Raw genomic sequence first — 1957 nt, forward strand, 5'->3', positions numbered from 1 at the left:
ACCCTTCTCCGATTAGGTCTTGCCAGTTGTCGGTATGCTGTAAAGAAAAAAAGACACAGTCAGTTTATAAAAAAAAATACCTTTGCTTGTCACTAACTGTCCCTGACACCATTGCTGATCTCCTTTCCCTAACTTAGCACACCGCTACGGACAAATACCTAGCTTGTTGGGGAAAAGAAAGAGGAAAAAGCTAGATGACTTACCCTTGGCAAGTCCTCCGCCAAGCTCTATGCCAGCCTCTGTGCTTGATTAGCGGACTGGTCCCTGTGTCCGGCTAGTTTGCTGTTGTGGACGGCTCCTCCTGGGATCCTGACGGCTCCTCCGGGGCTGTGGCATGCTCCTCCGGTGCTGTGGCATGCTCATCCTGGGCTCGGGCATGCTCCTCCTGGGCTCGGGCATGTTCCTCCTGGGCTCGGGCATGTTCCTCCTGGGCTCGGGCATGCTCCTCCTGTGCTCTGTTCCACATAACTGTCTGTGCTTGTTCCAACATCTCCTGCTGTGCTCTGTTCCACATCTCTTGCTGTATTATGGACTGCTCCAATTCTTCTGACCTTTGACGCTGCAGTCTCAAAACTGACAATGCTCTTTGATAAGCCAGATCTCCTCTCTCTTCTTGAGCATACATTTCTTGATCAATTGATGTTCTGTTTGATGGTGTTGTGACTTCCGAACTTCGTTCTGCCTGCTGTGGTTGTGCGCTGTGCAATCTTCTTCCTTCGTCTGTCATCAGCTGCAGGCTTGTTGAAATCATGCTTGTGTTTAGGTTGCACTGTTGTTGCCACAGTAGCATGCTTTGAAGGCCTGTTCCAATCTGTTGGCATTGCAATGAAATATGTTCCAGAGAATCATTGTGTTGTCGACAGAGTTGTTCCTGATGGGATTCTCCATCCCGCTGTTCATTTTGTTGGGTGCTGATCTGTTCAATCTTCTGCTCCATGCTCTTGCAATGTCCAACCACCGACATATGTGCTGACACAAGTTGATCGTAGTATCGGGCCAGCGATATCATTGCGTCATTTTGTTGAACAACAGCTGTCTTGATATGGTCGATGTTCTGTTCCATGTTGTCCAAACGATTATTAATCCTTTGGCTTTCTTCAGCTCTACATTGGTCCATGTTCTTTAAAGCTTCCAGTATTAGATTGAGTGATGACTCTGTAATACAAGTAAATAATTTAGTTTAACAAATTACAGTTGAACACAATTAAACACTCCTAAATTGTAAATAAATATAAAATTGCTACCTCCTGGCGTAGTTTCCGGTGTTTTTGATTCAAGGACTTCTGGTACACTGCCTGAAGTTTCCATGTCCGGAATTTGCTCTGTTCTTTCAACAAGATTATGGTCTCCAATTGCAGGGTAGCTCTGTGAAAAGGACTCTTCTGGCAGTGTCTGTGGGTGCCCCTGTGATGAATTTTCTTCTGGAAGTGGCTGTTGGGATGATGTTTCTTCCTGCACCGTGGGTGGGTGCATCTGGGCTGATTCTGCTTGAAGTGTCGCTGCTTGCAGTGTTGAATCAATCGGCAATATTGTATGCTGTATCTGGGTTTCTAAAATGTCAATATAGATATATACAATAATTATAACCCAAAAATATGCAGTGCCAGAAATACAGACAGCTAAAGATACGCAAACAGTGCAAGCTAGAGGTATATACCCATTGATAGATATACATGTACCAAAATTTATAATTTCATGTACAAAAACTATGCCTTACCGGTATCCTCAGCACCTCCTCCAGTTGTCGGATATCCAAAAGAAACTCTTCTCTTTGCCTTAACTGTGGAATCTGTAATATTTATATAAAGAACATACTGTAGTTATTAGTTTTGTTTCCATACAAAATATTTTTTGAATATATATATATATATATATATATATATATATATATATATATATAAAAATACGATATGTCCCTAACCTTTCTGCGATTTTGTTTTCTTCTTTGGCGTTGTTT

At 42.6% G+C, this 1957-nt stretch overlaps 1 protein-coding gene across 1 annotated transcript; it reads right to left on the reverse strand.

The window, feature by feature from the left end:
• Positions 1-223: 223 nt before the first annotated feature.
• On the reverse strand, positions 224-1949 carry LOC134957081 (caldesmon-like). Its single transcript, XM_063938831.1, has 4 exons — positions 1922-1949; positions 1718-1789; positions 1245-1550; positions 224-1155 (listed from the first exon to the last, which is right to left on the reverse strand). Exons 3-4 carry the CDS (start codon positions 1471-1473, stop codon positions 275-277), a joined length of 1110 nt encoding a protein of 369 aa, XP_063794901.1. The 5' UTR covers positions 1474-1550; positions 1718-1789; positions 1922-1949; the 3' UTR covers positions 224-274.
• Positions 1950-1957: the final 8 nt, after the last annotated feature.

Source organism: Pseudophryne corroboree, chromosome 9, assembly GCF_028390025.1.
Source record: "Pseudophryne corroboree isolate aPseCor3 chromosome 9, aPseCor3.hap2, whole genome shotgun sequence".
Lineage (NCBI taxonomy): Eukaryota > Metazoa > Chordata > Amphibia > Anura > Myobatrachidae > Pseudophryne > Pseudophryne corroboree.